Consider the following 16823-nt stretch of genomic DNA (forward strand, 5'->3'; position numbering starts at 1 on the left):
GGGCACACTCGGAGCCTTCCTGTTTTCTGTCCAGCACTCATCACAAGGCCATGAGCGCCCACTCGGCTCTCCAGCAAGAAGCATCTGGAAGAGCAGAACTAGGGTGCTGCTGTCTTCTGTGCTTCTGGGAGGGGGCTCCTGCTGGAGCCAAGCCCTACTGCTCCCATGGGCACTTTTAATAACTCACCTTCTGTGGCTCGTGCTCCTTGCCAGGGACCCCTGCTTCGCTCCCTCCCGCCTGTCTGCTGGAATCACCTCCCAGATAAACTACCTGTCCTTATCTAAGGCTGATTTCAAGGAAACCCAAACCAAGAATCTGGAGTTCATAGATATCTTTCTTCAAGGGAAACTGAGTAATTCAGAGAGCCACTGGAATCAGATTTCCTTAGGATGAGTTCACAGAAAAGCAACCACACTTAAATCTGGCAAAACCTACAGTAGTAGTGAACTGAGGTCTCCTTAAAAGTTTACTTCCTTCAGCCAGTTACTAAAACTCACCAAAACAACTACTGAACATGACTACAAATAGTTTCACATATTCTTCCACTTGAGGACAATATCCTTTTTTAAGGTAGGAAACAAGTATGAAGGAAAGCAAAATAACCCAGCAGGCTAAGCAGCAGGTCAAATCCTAAAATAGGAGCATGCTTGAGTCTTCTCAGGAAAATGGGCCAGACCAGCACAGACCAGGGAACAATTCTACAGCAGCCTCAGGAGCAGGAGGGTAAAGGCCTCACTGCAGCTCTGTCCCCACCCAAACAGGGCAAGGACATTCATTTATAGACCTTTTCATGAAGTCACAGTTTCTTTTAAAAATTAGAAGCAACATTTTAAGGATTTCTGAAAACTGTTCTTCATTTTCTTTTCTCTTTTTATATTAAAAAAAAAGCAAAGCTGAGCCTCTCATACTTAATATAAAATCAAAACAAAAATATAACAAATGTAAAATTTTTACAATTCAGGAAAATTTTAAAGTATTATAACCTAAAAGAAATCCACAGTTTCTTCTTTAGAGGAAAAGGTAGTGCAGGAAACTAACATTTACTGAACACCTCTTTTGCAGATAAGGACATTAGAGTCCTGAGAAATTAAAACAGACCTGACATTTAAGGCCTAATTTTACTCCAAAACACAAGTTTCCAGTTGCACTGTATTGCTTTTTGTTCTTGTGATTACTTCATTCAATACATACCCAGTGCGTGATTCCTAAGGGACACTCTGCTAGTTGCCTGGGACAGACAGTAAACCTCAAGCTTACAATGTCAAGGAAAGAGACACAAGCAGGAGGTCACGTTGGTGTCACCACACACTTACTACCCTGGTTCTCTTCACAGAGTGCAGGGAGGAGCACCTGGCCACGGCTGCACAGTTGAAGGCCTACCTGGGCTTTCCTTTACTATTTATGAAATATAATCTACTGAAAAACAGAAGCCACTCCATACTTTTTTAAGAAGCACACTTTTATTCTATAGTATTTAAGAATTCCAAAGTATCATAACAGATAAAAGTGTAATTCCTCAAATTATTTGTAGAGTTTTACATTAAAATGAAATTTATTGATAGCTTTGTTTCAAATAAATGGAAAGTAGATGTAGAAAGTTTTTTCAAGGAGTTTAAAACGTAGCCTTCTCAAAATTTACTCTTAAGGAGATAATCACTCATGGGCACATTCTCACCTTTCTTCAAGTTAGAGTGAATTAAATTACAAAAAATTAATGGATATATGAGACTAAGACCACGCATGTAGTTAATTGAGAATATACACTAACAAACCTGTAAAATTCTAAAATAAATAAATAACTACTTACAAAGGAAAAATGAATACATGCAAATCAAATACAAGCTATAGCGTCCGCTGGAGAACGGCCCACGGAGGGGAGGGCGGGCAGGGCCAGGTGCACTGTCAGCCGGGCACACCTCCCCGGGCTGTTCGCCTCCAGAGCCCGAGCTGCCCGGCTTTCCCACCCGTTGCACAGCAGGGAGGCCCGGCAGGATCACTCCTCTTTTAGCCAGGGCCAAGTGAATGCAGAGCATTCAGAGATGAGAGGACAGAGGTCACATCTTTTGGAGGTGTGGAGGCTCCATAAAGGGGGGAATGACTGTAACAGTCTTTCAAAAAATAGCTTACCCTACATGGAAGAATTGTAATGACAGCCACTTTTTTAAAAAAGTTCTTTCTCTTTCCAAAAATTCTTTCCTTTTATTTTCAACACATTTCCCTTTCATTTCTTGCCAAGAAAGTGGAATGGCTTGACGACTCCGGCCACTTCCTGGTATCAGTGTGTTGCGAAGCTGCCCTTCCTTTAACTACGCAGAGACACCCTCCCGGGCGGCCTTGCTCTTCACCTCCAGACCATGCTCCCTCCACTGGGGCCGCACTCGAGGGGCTGCCAGGCGGCCGCTCCAGAAAAGTCTGTCTCAAAGGGCTGGCTCAGAATCCAAGGAAATGACAACAGCTACAGTGTCTCAGCGCTTGCTCCGTTCAAGGCACCATAAAAAAAATCACTGGATATATATGTGTCATCTCACTTAACCCTCACAACAATCTCTCGACTGTGGCACAGCAAGCACTCCAGTGTGGTCTGTCTCACTCGGAGACCACACTCGCAATTAAGCACTAGTTTACACTGCCTCCGTGATCCTTGTTTAACAAACATAAACACACACACACACTTCTCAACACATCAGACTATCCACTTTTTCTCATTGAGAAGTTGCCAGTCACAAAGCACAAGGTAAATACTGACAAGGGCCAGCAGTGTATTAGCAAAAAAGAAAAAAAGAGCGAGAGGAAACTGTATCTCTTTCTACACAAGCCCACCCTCTCTGGAGATCTCTATCTAATGTGAGGGACTTCAAAAACATCATGGAAAAATAGAATTTAAAGATAACATGAACCTTTCCATGAACTTTTTGAAGTCACACCTGTAAGGCCATTTAGAAAAAGTTTTAGTCATCCCAAAACCTGGTACTAAATACCATATGTGGTACTTCCCACCAGACTGTAACCTAGATACATGAAATCATAACAATTCTGAATCTCAAAAATTTGGCCAGATACATTTAAAAATGTACCAACACAAAACAAAAAGAAAATTTAAAAATTGACAGATTTCCTAATGATGGCCCATTTGACAAAAAGAACAGAACAGTTACAAAACAAAGAATGTGCCAAAACTCTGCAGATACAGTCGGATCTTATGAGAAATGAAGTTAAACTGGGGCAGTAACGTTATTAACAAAGAATAACCTCTAACATAAAGACATTCCTGGTGGCCTCCAAAGCCTCTGAAGGATTCACAGCACTCAGTGGAGTGAAAGGACTGAGATGCTGCCTTCTCCCCACGCCATCCCTGTGCCCCAAGCCAAGAAAAAAGAGCAGCCGTAATAAAGAAGCCTAAGCATGTGCAAGCTGACACGCTCTAGGGTCTGCAGCATGGACTAACTGCACAGAGATCTCAGAAGATCGGAGGCAGGGTTCCCAAGAGAAGCCAGCAAGGGTAGCAGAGGGCTGGCTTTTAAGATTAGGAAAGGGTTCTCACAAAATCCAGTAAGTAGGAAGGAAGTAGCAGCTAAAATAAAACCAACGGGTGGACTAGAAGGAAATAATATTAAGTGATAAGACAAAGAAAAATGTCAACATTTTAAGCAGAACACAGGAAAATAAGCAGGGTTGATATCCAAACCAAGGGGTAAGAGCAAGGGAAGTGGAAGGAATGGAACCCACTTTGATACTCACAGAACAGTATGAACTTTAAACCCAAAAGGAATCAGGAAAGAGATCAAATACTCTAAATAATTCAAGTTCCACCACAAAGGCCCAGCCAGAGAGAAGACATTGTCCATCCTGACCGGGACAGATTCTCTCATCTGGATGGCCCAGCACCTCGCACAGAACGGTTCCCACACCAGGTCTGCAATGTCTGTGAAGAACAAAGGCGTGAGTTCCCTCCCACTGTCTCTGCTCCAAATTATTACTCAAATCTGTGTCGTATTAGAATAATTTATAAGAAACTGTCAGGACCCCCGTTTACTGGTATCGTTAAGTGGCAATACCACTTGAAACTACATTTTCACTCGTTTGAAAAGTGCTAGAATGTAAAGCTCACATTTTCACAACGCAGACATTCAGTTTCTTGCCAAAATGTAGTGATTTCTACCAGATGATGCTGGCTGGGCAGGTCTCCAACAGTTTAAACAATAGTTCATATCTTAAATATGAAACCATCGACTGTATGACAGTCAGAAATCATATTAAAATAGAAGCGTTTTGTTTCCATTTTCAAATCTGTGCATGACGTAGAAAAGGAGTTGATATAACTATGAGGGGCATTGATGCATATATTTTTTTTTTAATATTTATGGTTTGACATTTTGGGGTCTCATGTAGGAGAAGTAAGTGGGTGGCTAGAGGAAGACAAAAATCATCTGAACAAACTTTAGAGGCTGACAAAGCTACGACCTCAATGGGAAGACAGGAAAAACACAACAAAAAGCGTAACATCAGCAACAGTGAGGCAACGCATAAGTAAGTAAATGGCACTTCAGTAAATTCTGACTTATTTTTAAATTTATTTTTTAAATTGGTTACAAGTTATATTGTTCAAAAATCAAAAAATATAAGATGGCATACGCTGAAAAGTCTCCCTATGTCACATTCCCCCGTCCACCCAGGTCCCACTCCTTCCCTGTGCCACCCTACTCCGCCCAGTGTTATTAATAGTTTCTTGTGTTTCTTCCTGGTTTCTTTATGCAGTTACAAACACATGGCAAGCGTATACTTTATTTTCCTTCCTAACAGAAAAATGAGTGAGTATATGTGTGTTCGTGTGAGTGTGATCGTGTGTGTGTGTGTTTGTGTGTGTGTACTATTTTAGACCTTGCTTTTTTCACATAACAGTGTATCTGGAAGATCTTTAATACATTAGTTTTTATTGCTTCAAATATTCTTTAACCAGGCCTCCACTGATAGACTTTCAGGTGGTTTCCAATGTTCTATTTCAAACAGTACAGCACTGTACTAACACCTTGTTTAGTCATTTTGCTCATGTGCAAGTATATCTGAATAATAAATACCCAAAAGTAGAATTATTGGTTCAATGGGTACATGCATGCTTAATATCGATTAATACTGCCAAATTGCCCTCTTCAAGGGCTGTGCCAATTGGTACCCCCACCAGGAGGTAGGAGAGTATCTACTAGGTGAAAATGGTACCTTGGTCTTATCTTAAATTGCATTAATCGTACCGTGAATGAAATTGAGCCTCCTTTCATTTTTTTAAAGAGCCATCTATTTCCCTTTTTCTATGAACTGTTTGTTTATATCCTTTGACTTTTTTTAATTAGGTTGTTCTTCTAAATCATTTCTAGGTGCTCTTTACATATTAAGAAGGTTAGCCCTTTTCTGTGATATGAGCTTTAGGTGTTTTTCCTAGGGCCTGTGTTCAAGAACCACGAGCAGTTTGGTGGCGCTGGAGCTTACAGCATGCTGCAGGAAGCGGAGAGAGAGAGAGAGAGACGGGTGGAAAGGCAGTGAGCAGCTGCACGGGGAGCTCTGCAGGAATACCTGAGGACCTTGCTTATGGCATTTGGGGCCACAAAAAGGTGTTTGTTTTGTTGTTTTAATGTACATTAACTTATCGATCTTTTCTTTGATTGCTTCTGGATTTTGAGTCAAATGTAAAGATTCTCCCCACTCTGAGGCTAGAAAGAAATTTCCTCCTTTTTTTTTTTCTTTTTATGTTTCCTTTTTTCCATTTAAACATATGATCCATTTAGAATTTATCCTGGAGGTACAATGCAAGGAATGATCTAATTTTAAATTTTTCTAAATGACTATCTAGTTTTCCCCAAATCATTTATTCAGTAGTCTATCTTTTCTTCTCCTATAAGAGATGACACTTTTATAATACACTAGATTGCTTTATGTGTCTGGGTCTGTTTTAAGACTTCTCTGTTCTGCTGCACTGATTTGTCTATTCACATGCCAATACCATGTTATTTTAATTATTGAGGTTTTATAATCTGCCTTTAAAAATTAGATGATATATTTAATTATGAGAACAAAGAGTATTGTCCTTAAAAGGCATGATGACTGACTAGACAAGAATATTATTAAAAGTAAACTTCTGGTCCTGGGACAAAAAGAAAATCTGAAAATGTATGCAACCCTGAGAACAACAGATATAATATATAATTACCAAATCCAGGAAGCCACAGTAATCAAGCCCTTTTGGATATCACTTTAGATGTTTATTTTGGAAGCTTCTAAAACTATAATACAGAAACACATAAAATCACATCATGTGCAGGTAAGTACAGAGCATCGTGCTTTCTCTCCTCATTCTGCATCATTCCCCCGCCCCAGCTCTATTGTCGCCTCCTACCCTTTCTGTTTTCATCAGAGTGAACCACTCTTCATGCAGGATTGCTCCTTCCATAGTACTTGCTAACTCTCAAAAGTCCAAATATGCTTTTATTTTTATAAATAATTCATCATATCCAAACTATAAGCAACACATTCTCTTTGCTATGGAGAAAATTTTTCTGTCAAAGTAAAAAGCTTTTTATCACTGCCTCAGGAATAAAGTTGCGGTATCCAAAACGCTTCACCATTTATCTGCCTCCTTCCCATCAACTGCAGCGTGGTTCCACACTGATGGCGCTGGCTGGCCACTCGGGCACATGGACGCTCACAGTAACTCAGAAGCCCTGCTCATCAGTGCCAAAGAGGGTATTTGGATTACATGGAAAAATATAGTAATAGTGAATCAAATAAAGTTTCAAGTTATGCCAGCAAAATTTACAACCATATTATTTATTTTCTTTACTTTTAGGAAAATCAATACAAGAGTACATCCAAAAGTTTGTGGAAAATGGAATTAAAAGATAATACGATTCTTCCCATGAAATTGTTGAAGACTCCTTATATTTTTAAAGGACTATTTCAATCATATTCTCCCACTTACACACCTTCACTTACTTTTTCGCTCATTAGACCTGTTGTGCTTGGCAATATGCGAGGCACTGGGTTAAGAAAATGAATAACACACATGTCCTGCCATTCAGGACTGCACAGGCAAATGGGAGACACACACACAAGTGGACGATGACCGGCACCATTTATTATGGAAGCACAGATGACAGGAACATGAGGAAGCCTATAAAGGGATTCTAGGGCACAGGAAGCTGGTGACCAAGAGGAAAAGCTCCCAGTCAGAGGAGACATCATGACCCAGGGCAGAAGTTCCCCAACTACAAGCAGTCTGGTGCTTAAAACACACTATAGGAAGTGGAGAAATGGGTAGGAAGGCAGGGGTCACAGCAGGAGCATATGAAGGACTCAGGCTTTACCTCAAGGGCAATGGATGCCTTTGAAAATGTTTTGTCCCACTATGTGCTCCTCTACCAATTGTCACTCGTTAAGAGGTATTGTCATCGCCTTCTGTCTTGTCTGGATCCCTATGAAACAGCAACTCCTTGAACGCAAGGAACAGGTCTGTCTTCACATACTTACTGCCAATGATTAAGACAGTAACTGCTGCATAGTAGATGCTCCACAAGTATTTATGCATCAAATATATTTGAATGACCTTCATTAAGGAAATGTGAATGACCTCTCTTAAGGAAGACCTGATAGTCTTTCCCTGATCTGTCTTCCAGCTCTACCTACCTCCTACATCTCTTCTGCATGAAGCCCTAGCCACCATCAAATCATGCCATTTAATGCTTCCTGAGTCCTGGCTGCATGTCTCTACCTTCATGCCTCTCTCCAGGTCCTCTCTTCTCTCTGCAGTCTTTCCCTCATTCAGCTCCACGTACAAATACTCCTCCTCCCTCAAGACACCACTCAAATTTCATCCTGTTGGTCAATTTTCATCAAAATGTTTATGTGGAAGCTTGAAAGTGTGCACATTTTCTGGCTTAGTGTATTTGCTAAAAGCAGAGAGTGTGCACATTTACTCCGCCCGCTCTCCAGTCCAGTTCACTGTGCACACCACTAGTGGGCAAGTCCTCCTTAACTATTACATGCTTCAACCACATCGCCTTCCTTCTACAGACCTCCCAGACATTCCCCTTCACCCACCTAGTCTCTCAATTGCCAGCCCACCCTTTCCAGCCTTGGCAGGGCCTTCAGCATCTTGCTGCTTCCTCTCTGTGGCCTGGGCAACACGATTCCTGCTGTCCACAGCCCATCCCAAGTGCCTCAGGCCTCACACTCCTAGTCTGCTCACTCTCAGATGACCACAATGCTGTCCACTCGGGGGAAATGGCTGATAGTACCTGGTGAAAATACCATTCACTTCTTAACCGCCCCCCACACCTAAAAACACATCAGCATCACGCCCACTTTTTCCACAGTTCCCTCTAGCAGGAAGACGGTCATTCTAGTGCCCGAAGCCTTCTCATGTCTACTACCTTCTACTCCTCCTGTCCTCTTTAAGGTTTTGTTACATCTTCTTCTTCTTATTTCTTCAAATCCCTTTTCTCCAACATTCTTGAGTCCGTCCTCCATGGGGAAAAACAGCATTTATCTGCAGACACCTATGGGACTGCCGCTCACCTTTCCTTTACTGAGGATTGAAACTGCCGGATATAGACGTGTCTGCCATCACTCCCCAGCCCCCTGAAATCGGGCTTCCATCTCTGCCCTCCACTCAGAACCTCTCGACAAAGGCCACCAATAACATCCTGGTTGCTGGAACTTACTTGACCTCTGGGCACCTGGCTTTTCCCATCTCGAGGTGCCTCGTTTGAACTCCATGGCATGTTCTCTTCCATTTCACCTGCTCTCGCTCGGATCACTCCTTTCCAGGGAATTCCACGGCTCTTCTTCCCTCTCCTGTCATATCTGTCGTCTGCTCTCTTCTCACTCCCACTGTTCATTTCCCGCTTCCATTCACAACTACCTTGGTGCTAAAGAGTCACAAATCTCTGTCTCTAATCCACTTCACACCATGGAATTCCAGGGGGCCATCCTTTCATTCACCAAATTTTAGTTGAGCACTTACAACACACCAACCAACTGTTCATTTGCCTCCTCCACCTGCATTTCCCTCAAAGTCCCCAGACTTCATATGGAGCATCTATAAATTCTCGCTGGGAGGCACACAATCCCATGGTAATATAAATACCGTGATTACAGTCTTTATTCTCCAGTCTTGATCAATCCTCTGATTTCCAGACTTTGTTTACCCAACGGCCTTCGAAACATCTACTAAGTTGTGCAGTAGACATCTCGGACTTAACACTGCCAAACAGAACGCCTGATTCCGTGCCGACCCCCAATATGCTCCTCCTCCAGGCTTCCCATCCAACAGCTCCACCACTGACCCAGTCACTCCAGCTAAAAACCCAGACACGGATTCTTGACTGCCCTCTCTCCCTTTACTCCACATATCCAATCCACCTGCAAGTCTTACATACTCTACCTGCAGACACCTCCTGAACCACCCACTACATTTCATTTCTATTGTCATCACCCCGATCCAAGTCACCATCATCTCTTGTCTTGACTACTGCAGTAGCCTCCATATACTCCCTGTTTCCTTACAGCCCTCACACATCAGCCACCTGCTCAAAACATTCCAAAAGCTTCCCCTCGCACGTGGAGTGAAATGCAGTTTTCCCCCTGACTTACAAAGCCCTAATCTGGCCCCTTTGCCTCTCCCACTTCATTGCACACCACTGTCTGGTCGGCTCTGGCCCCAGGAAAACAGAGCTTCATTCTGCTCCTCTAACCTTGGAGACTCTCTCTGCCTGGGGTGCTCGGTAACAGCCCTTACCCAAGAAAACTTCAGAGACCGAACTAAAGGAGCCACACAGTCACTTCCCAGTTTTAATTCGCTGCACAGCTCCTTTGGTATTTTTTGTTTGCTTGCTTCCTTTGTTATTATCTACACCATTAGACTCCAGGCACCAGACGAAGCAGAGACTCCACACTACTGTAGTGGTGCTGGACACAAAGCAGGGGCTCAATTCTGATACTTCCCATTCTGATATTTCTTATCTCTGGATGTGAAACTACCCTAACACTACTGACCCCCACAAACACCCATCTTTCCAATCCAGAAACTGAGTCAAATGTCTCCTACTTCATTCAATCAGTGACCCAGTCATGTAAATATTACCTGCTACCTATGGTTTCCAACTCCCCAGACTTTTCACTTGCATGGTCCCTGCCTGGGTTGGGGCTCTCACCTCTTCTCACCTGCTCTCAGCTCCACCACAGAAGGTAATCTTCCTGCCTTTCCTCCATACTTGTCTGTTGTACAATTTTCTGAGGGTTAATAGTAAAGAATCCTTAGCTTAGCTCCAAAGAATTCTCTCTCCTCTTACCACCCTTCCTCCCCTCTTTTTGTCCCAGGATATTTTCTTACCTTTCCCTTGGCCTGCAAGGCCTCTCCCAGGCTTCCAGAGAACCCCTCCACCCTCAAGTCTAAGGTATGTCCTCCAGTGAAACCTTTTCAGGGCCTTCCAGTCAGAGAGTGCCTGGTTTTGTCTCCAGAGCACCCTACACAGCTCTTCAGTGGCGTGGTGAACACATGTGCAAACTCTGGTCTGTCTCTTCTGTTAGCTGTGTCCTTCTTGAGAGAACCGATTTTGTCTCATACACCTTTGAATCCTGGGTCCCTGGAACAGAGACTCATGCAAAGAATCTTTCAATAGTGCTCATCAATTTCTAAGTTTCTTGATGATAGGCACCGTGTTTGTTTTGTTTTTTGTTTTGTTTTGTTTTCGTCTTTGAACTTGCCACACACATATCTGAGTACCTTCCATACATGGGCAGCCACTGTTACAGTGCCAGGGACATAATCAAAAAAGATGAGCCCCTGCCGGCAGAGTCCTAGAAGGAAGCTTGCCTTCTAGAAAGGGAACACAGATGATAAACAGGTAAGCCAATAAAAGAGCAAGACAATTCCAGAAAGTATCAGCGCTGCAAATAAAATAAAAGTGCTAGATACCTTTTGTTTTCTTTGCAAGATTACGAGCTCTTCTGTCACTGGGGAGTTTTCCTTTTAGATAGACTTAGAAAAAAGATCAGCTGTTAGAGCTTGATTTACATTTTAGAAGGAAATTAAAATGTTTTGAATTCAACTTAAGAGTCTTCCTTTTAAGGGAAAATATTCCTTTTACATGGAAAATATTTTTTCTCTCCTTTTCAGTCTGCATCAGACGTTTTTTAACAAACAAAAATTAACAATGTACTAGTTGGTGAAATGTTCAGCACACCATGTTTAATTGGCATGATAGTAAACAAAACCTAATATTCACTTAACTCTCTGTTGCACTGCATTGTTTTTTTTTTTTTTTCTTCCTGATGGGATAGAAAAAGTTTTATGTGCAAAAATTACATCAGTTTTAGATAGCAGAAGACACCATCTCTAATGTTTCTTCTGTTTCTAATTTAAAAATTAGAAAGAATATTTAATGTTTTAAAATTTTAGGGATTATCTTTGTCCACAAAGGTTTTTTTTTTTTTTTTTTTTTTAAATTAAACATGCACTTTCATGAAATTACATATTAATAGCCTAAATAATCCCATCCAGTTTAAATAGTTTTGCCCTTTGGACTTAAGCCCTTTCTGATTAACCAGCCAAAAAATAGCTCACCTCTCCATAGACAGCTAAGGACACTCCCTGCCCCCATCCCATCCATCCCAGCCTCGAAGGAAGAATTCACAGCCTTGTTTTGCTGGTTATCTTCTTAACTATGCACATCTACATTTCAGGTCCTTTGAGAGAATTCTTATCATTATTTTCATTATCCCCAAACAATTTACATTGAGTACGTCCTTGACAATTATCTATTAGTTAGCTGTTAAGTGATTTAGACCCATTTCTATTACTGTGTTGTTGGTCTTGCATTCCTCTGCAACCTCAGTCTCACAGAGCCCATAAAAATAAGTTCAACGTGAAGTCTCACGTAGCTTGTACATGTTAAACACATTTGCTCTTAAAAGGGACCATACTTATCTCAGTTTCATCTCAGTTTCTTCAAGTGTTGGCCACACAGTATCTGATGTCTCAAGAATCGGAATAAGAGTGGTTCCTGATGGATACGGAGCATATTTAAAAGCCACTATTCTTGAAAACATGTACATTTTTTCTCGCATATTTGAGAAATATACAAGAAACTGGAGTCTGAAGGTATCCACAGCCTGCATTCACAAATTTTTCACATCTTTTTTTATTTCTCTGTTCCCTACTTGACCACCTAGTGTTTTCTTTCCTCTATCAACCCTTTGTCTCATTTAGAATAGCTAACAGGTGAAACAAAAAATTACACAGAGAGATTTGAGAATGTCTGTGGCTTCTGATTGTCCTTAAGGCATTATTCTCAACCTCAAAAGTCCTTTTTTCCACAGGTGAATCTCACATGCTTGCCACCACTGCACCTCCTCCAGCTGTGTTACAGTGGGCAACACCACTGACCACCTAGTGCAGACCACTGAAATTGTTTTCTCCAGCAGACTGAATGCAACTCATACTGGCCTACCGCAGCATGACTTCTCTACAGCCCTCCATTGTATACACATCACACTGCAAAGTGAACTTCACTAAATTTGCTCTGGAAAAGTCTGGGCTCTCCATGAGCAGAATTTTCTTCTATTCCAACCAGCAACTTCCCTATCAATGAAGTGTGAAGCTGGGTGCCTGAGGAAAAGTGGAGGGGACAGCAGTTAAAGGCAGATGGCAGGAAATGAGTTGAAGTCAGAATGTCCTGATAAGGACAGAGCAAGGGCATCAGGCACATTGACCACTGACCACCTGTGGCACTGGGCATTAATGCTAGACCTGCTTCTGGGAAGCTAGTTCTCTCCTACTGGTTGATAAACCCCTCTCAGGCAGGGTCCATGGCTTCTACTCGTGTCTCGTGGCTCCGGGGCCTGGCTAGGGCAGGGCCTGGCACAGGGCAGCTTTCAACAAGTGTTTGTTTAGCATATGACTAAATGAACTGCTGATCAGGGTGAGCCAAAATGCTGAGCTAAAATGGACAGGAATGGAACTGGACAGTGTACCTTCAACACACAATTTGATTTTTGATGATAACAAAAACAAAACAGACATTCCTACAAACAATAATTGGACCCATCGGCCTTTACATGACAACTTGCTTGCCAGACCTGGAGACAATGTTAGACAATAACTGTATGCATTTGGACATTTTTACATTCTTACAAAATCTGGAATTTTTTTTTTTTTTCCAAACGGCTCGCTTTTAGTGACAATTATCAAAAAAAAATCTGCCAGGCTACAGGTTCTTCAGCAATTCACACTAGCAGGGCTCGTCATGCGGTGACAGACAGAAATAAAGACCCAAAAATCGGAGATGTGAGTGTCAGAGATGAAATCAGTTATTCTTTAAGAATCAATCTATCCTCGTCACACTCGAGTGAGGTGAGTCTAATAACATATTTTGTTTAAAAGTATCTTAGTACTTACTACCTTAGTAATGTTCCAAATAAGAATGTTGTAGCCTTTGCTTCTATCCAAATCCCAAGTTACTCGTCCTGACATGGGACTGGGGGAGGTGGGGGATCCTGGGGCACGACGGCTGCTCTGGTTTCCCTGAGGCTTCGGCTTCTGCTTGTCGGAACCCTCTGCAGTGCATCCCTTCTAACGTCTCTCCTCTTCTCCAGGTACTGTCTTGCTGAAGGGAAAGCTTGCTAGGGATCCCCTGGGGCAACTTAACCATCTGTCCTGGGCTGCTCCACAACCTCCGTCAAAAGGACAGCCCCACCCCGAATAAACAAGCAAGCAGCACTTAGAGCAGCACAACAGAAACCACCATGCCAGGAAAGGGCCTTTCTTCCAAATGCCTACATCCCAGCCTCTGTAGCACCATCTTCTCCCCAAGACAGTGTTTGTCATTGCAAGGTACACTGGCCTTCGACCCCTCCCCGACCTGCCCTTTAACCGCCAAATGAGAAAAGCAGATGTTTATGTTTTGTTGAAGGAATTCACGACGTGCCAGGAAAGCGACCTGCAGGAATGCCAGTCCTAGGACAGACTTTGGGCTAACGCCAGCACCGCTGGAGAGCGGGTGGGGTCCCCATTTTCAATTCAGGGCCACGGGGGGTCCCCTTCAGTAGGTGAAAGTATCCCTGCTGACCACACCTCAGGGCGGCGGCGGGGCCGTGCTCTCCGGCGCACACCCAGCCCCGCATCCCCGTTCGACTGCAGCATCCGTGAACTCAGCCGACACCCTCAGCGGGGTGGGGAGGGAGAGTGTGGAGGAAGCCACAGCACGAAAGGGTCAGCTGGGAGCACAGGGCCGGTGCCCCGCCGCCGACCCGTCAAGTCAACCCGCAACTACGAGCAGGGACCGGCCACGGGCAGCCGGAGCCAGCGCGCGAAGGTGCGGGAGGCCGCTGGGCCACGCGGCCGCTGTGGACCGGCCGGCGCCCGGGAGGCGGGACCGCGGGGGCATCCGAGTCCCGCGCGGGACGCGCGCTCACGCCCAGGAGCGGCAGCCCAGAGGCGCCTGAGCGGGCAGTGAGCCCGGACCCGCTCCGGCCGAGGAGGGGCTCGCCCCCGAGCGCCCCAGGAACGCGGGTCAGCAGTGGCCGGGGACTGAGCGGGAAGCCGAAACAGCCACCGTGGAAGAGAGAACGCCCAGAGCGGGCGCCGCGGAAACGCGGGTCCCGGGCGCGGAGCAGACAAAGGCTCGGTGCGCACGCGGTGGACGGCGGCGCCCAAGCCGCGCTCGGGGCCGCCGGGAGCCGCGCCAGGCCCGGCCGGCGCCCGACTCGCCCGGTGCTCCACGGCGCGACCTTCCGGACCACGAGGCGCCCCCAGCCGAGCCCGCCCCGGTCTTCCCGTCCTCACCCTGCTCGCCCTCCATCCGCGACCACGGCGACCCCCTCCTCCGCACGCCGGGCGCGTCCTTCCTTAACATCTCCCGCCTGCCTCTTGCCTTCTAGCCAACCTCTGCCCTGACTTCTCTGTTCAACCTTGTCACCCTCCCCCCGTGACACGCCTGCCACCCCTGCCCCAGCGTGCCCTCGGCCCCGCGAGCGCGGGTGGCGAGGCGGAGTGGCCACGCCACCGTCGGCCTGGGCACGCGCCTCGCGGGTCGAAGCCGGCGGCGCCTTCCTCCTCCCCGCACCCCCATGCCCATTGTCCTTCTCTCTCTTTAACAAGCCCAACACCAGCCCATCCCTGGCCGCGTGAAGCCCGTGCACACGGAGAGGACTCCGGGTGGCGGTGCTGCCCCCGCGCCCACCCCGGCCGGGCCACGCTCCAGAACACGGTCCCCGCGAGGGGCGCGGGAGCCGCAGCGCGTTCCTAGTCGGAGGCGCGGGGTTCCGGGACCCCGGCCTGCCCCCACCCCAGCCACAGGATCCCCGCGGGCGGGACCCCCTAGTGGAGGGAAGAGCGTTAACTCCAGCCAGCTGCCACGGGCTCGACACAGAGGAACCTGGCTAAGTGGTCACAAAGTTGCGAGTAGAAATCTGTGCCGGGCAGCCGTGGCCAGCGACAGCACCAGGGGCCGAGGCGGGCAGCAGGTCCCGTTCTACACGCCCGGCTCCTGCCAGCCCCCGGGTGCACCAGGAGCCTGGAAAACCCCTGCGCTGACGGACGCGGCCGCGCTTCCTGCCGCCTCCCGGCTAGTGCTCCGGACGCTGAGCGGCCCGGGCTCACGCACCTTGCCCACCGCGCGTCGCGGCAGCTCTGTCCCCCCCTCCGGGGATCGCGGAGCCCGGCACTTACTGGGGCTCAGGAAGCACTCGGTCAGCCTTCGGAAGCAGCTCGCGTTAGCAGAATGTCCATCTTCCATGTCGGAGCCGAAGAGCAGCGGGGACGCGGCGGCGAGGGCGAAGCCTGCGCCTCGGGGCCGCCAGGGACTTCGGCCGCCGCCTCCTGGGCCGGGGCCGGGGCAGCCCCCGCCCGCGCCCGGGAAGCCGGGGGAGCCCGCGCGGCGCGCGGCCGGGCCGAGGGGGAGCCGGGGCGGCGGCGGCGGTGGCCGGGGCCCGGCGCGGGCTGGGAGCAGCAAGCCCTGGAGCGCAGGCAAGAGGAAGAGCCGCCGCCGCCCGCCGCCGCCGCCGCCGCCGCCGCGGTGACTCCCGCTGGGGGGGACGCTCAAGGGAGCCGCCTCTCGTCCTCCGCCTCCCGCTCCTCCGCCAGCATCGCCGCCGCCGCCTCCTCGAGCCGCCGCCGCGCCCTCCCTTCCTGGGAGACGCACGGGGAGGTGGAAGGCGGACGAGGAGGGGGGGAGCGCGGGAGGGGGCGGCGGCCAGAAGTAGAGGGAAGATGGAGCGGAGGAGCGGGCCGGGGAGGACCAGGCGAGCGCCGAGGGAGCGCGGGCCGCGACCCAACCGCAGCCGCCGCGCGCGGAGAGGGCGCCGGGGCCCCCCGCGGGGCTGGCGCGGGCTGCGGAGGAGGGGCCCGGGCGCGGGGGCGCGGCGCGCTCGGCCTGGCCGCGGCCAGGCCTCTCGGGGGCCGGGCCCGGGCCCGCCGCGCTCTCCCCGCCGGCCGCGCTGCGCCGGGGCTCCGGGCGGAGTTTGCCTGGGTCGGAGCCCGGCTCGTCCGCGGCCGTTGGCGGGGGAGCCTGGGGGCGGGGAGCGAAAGGCTTCTCGGGGCCGGCCATGGCCCTCCTTTTCGGGCCGCCGTGGGGGCCGGCCGCCGGCAGGAGGGGCGCGGCGGGCCGGGGCTCGGCGGGCTCCGCCCTCGCAGGACCTGCCCTCCCCGGCCGGCCCGCCCCAGCGTCGGTCGGTCCTGCTCTCCCGTGGGCTGTGCTCCCGGCCCAGTCTTCACATTGTTCTCCGCTTCGGTGCCAGAGGACCCGGGGCCGGGGGCGAGTCCCCAGCGGCCACGCCT

General features: G+C 48.0%; 1 protein-coding gene across 1 annotated transcript in view; it reads right to left on the bottom strand.

The window, feature by feature from the left end:
* PDE10A (phosphodiesterase 10A) overlaps positions 1 to 16593 on the bottom strand; it is a 307572-nt gene extending 290979 nt beyond the window's left edge. Inside the window, exon 1 of the mRNA XM_063098382.1 lies at positions 15717 to 16593. Coding sequence (XP_062954452.1) covers positions 15717 to 16593 — 877 coding nt within the window. The remainder of the gene's footprint in view (positions 1 to 15716) is intronic.
* Between the last annotated feature and the right edge of the window lie 230 nt (positions 16594 to 16823).

The sequence above is a fragment of the Cynocephalus volans genome, chromosome 5, assembly GCF_027409185.1.
Source record: "Cynocephalus volans isolate mCynVol1 chromosome 5, mCynVol1.pri, whole genome shotgun sequence".
Classification (NCBI taxonomy): Eukaryota; Metazoa; Chordata; class Mammalia; order Dermoptera; family Cynocephalidae; genus Cynocephalus; species Cynocephalus volans.